The sequence below is a fragment of the Eucalyptus grandis genome, chromosome 7 (assembly GCF_016545825.1).
Source record: "Eucalyptus grandis isolate ANBG69807.140 chromosome 7, ASM1654582v1, whole genome shotgun sequence".
NCBI classification, from domain to species: domain Eukaryota; kingdom Viridiplantae; phylum Streptophyta; class Magnoliopsida; order Myrtales; family Myrtaceae; genus Eucalyptus; species Eucalyptus grandis.
Genome location: NC_052618.1, coordinates 56,276,320 through 56,277,735, shown reverse-complemented (window position 1 = coordinate 56,277,735; position 1,416 = coordinate 56,276,320). Strand labels below are relative to the sequence as shown.

The 1,416-nt window shown below is 41.9% G+C and overlaps 1 protein-coding gene across 1 annotated transcript; it reads left to right on the top strand.

The window, feature by feature from the left end:
* The first annotated feature begins 537 nt into the window (after positions 1-537).
* Positions 538-1,416, top strand: LOC104454347. The gene is made up of 2 exons (XM_010069164.3): positions 538-880; positions 1,237-1,416. The coding sequence occupies exons 1-2, from the start codon at positions 538-540 to the stop codon at positions 1,251-1,253; spliced, it is 360 nt and encodes a 119-aa protein (XP_010067466.2). The 3' UTR covers positions 1,254-1,416.

The following is a 1,416-nucleotide window of genomic DNA, read 5'->3' as shown; positions in this document are numbered from 1 at the left end:
AGTTGTGTAGTCCTAAGGATAAGGCGCAATACCTGAATTGGACTGAACATGCGCACTATTTCGTTTGGGAATCTTGCCATCGCTTGTGCTAGTGCCAGTAGTTTTGAAGTAGCATTAAATAATTTTATATTGATTGCACAGGATGATAATGTTAAATTGGTTTTCTTTTCAATGAAATCTTGCAAAAACAAGTGCACGGTTCTTGCACAAAATGTGGGGTAGCTTGAGGAGTACTTGATGTTGTAGCTTGCTATGCTGGCAGCTACTCATCAAGAGCTTATTTTTCCCACACCAGATGGGAAAAGCAACAGAATGGTGGCAAAGACTATGAGAAGCCACTTTTATCTTGTTTGTCTTCAATGGGTTAAACAATATGGGTGGGTCGATATCTGCATATCTGAAGGAGTAGGTGTCAAATAAAGAAAAATCAATCTTTCAATAGTGCTGTCACCACTTTCATTGTGGTTTACACATATCAGAACTTTTTGTTTCTTATAAAATCTCGCAGGCTGAGACTCATTATGCATAGTTGAAGATATGGAAGCTCCAATGAAGCAAATTAATGTTCTGGTGTTTTTTGCAATTTTGGCCATTTCAGGTCTCCAGACGGTGTATGGGGCTGGTGAATGTGGCAAGTTTTCAACACCCGATAGGGAGGCTTTTAAGCTGGCCCCTTGCATGTCTGCAGCACAGGATGAGACTGCGCCCGTGTCGAGCAGCTGCTGTGCTCAACTGAAGAGAATAGGACAGAAACCGAGCTGCCTATGTGCTGCCATGCTGTCAAATACGGCCAAAATGGCTGGAATTAAGCCTGAAGTTGCCGTCACCATTCCGAAACGCTGCAACCTTTCTGATCGCCCCGCTGGGTACAAGTGTGGAGGTCAGATTTGCCTTCTTTCACTTACTGCAGAAGAGTTTTTGTTTGGAAACTTGTGTCTCCAGGTGCATCCAGCGTTGGATGTTACCGTGTTGTGAATTATTCAGCGCTGCAACCTTTTCTTCTGCTAATTTTATGAGATGATCATCCTTTTATGTGTTTTAATGGTGCTGATCGTGTCTAAGTAATCTAACTAGATGGAATACGCTGACAAAGATGGTTGTTTCTTGGGAGGGACTATCTTTTTTCCTTTATCTCCCTTATAACTTGATGCTCATTTACATGATTTTACTACATTAAAGTTGCAATGGTTTCTGACCACCTAAATTATTGATCTCCCATTGCTTTGGCTTTTGCAGATTACACGGTGCCTTAATGGTCATGGCCGGTCGCCACCTTGCTGCAGTTTGGATCGCCCTGTTGTGTTAAAATAACTTCAATAATGTGCATGCTGTTAACTTATAACGGTGGTGATGATGAAATGTACTTGCTAAAGTCAGCAATGGCTGGCTAAGGTTATGCTCATCGTGTGTTTCTCA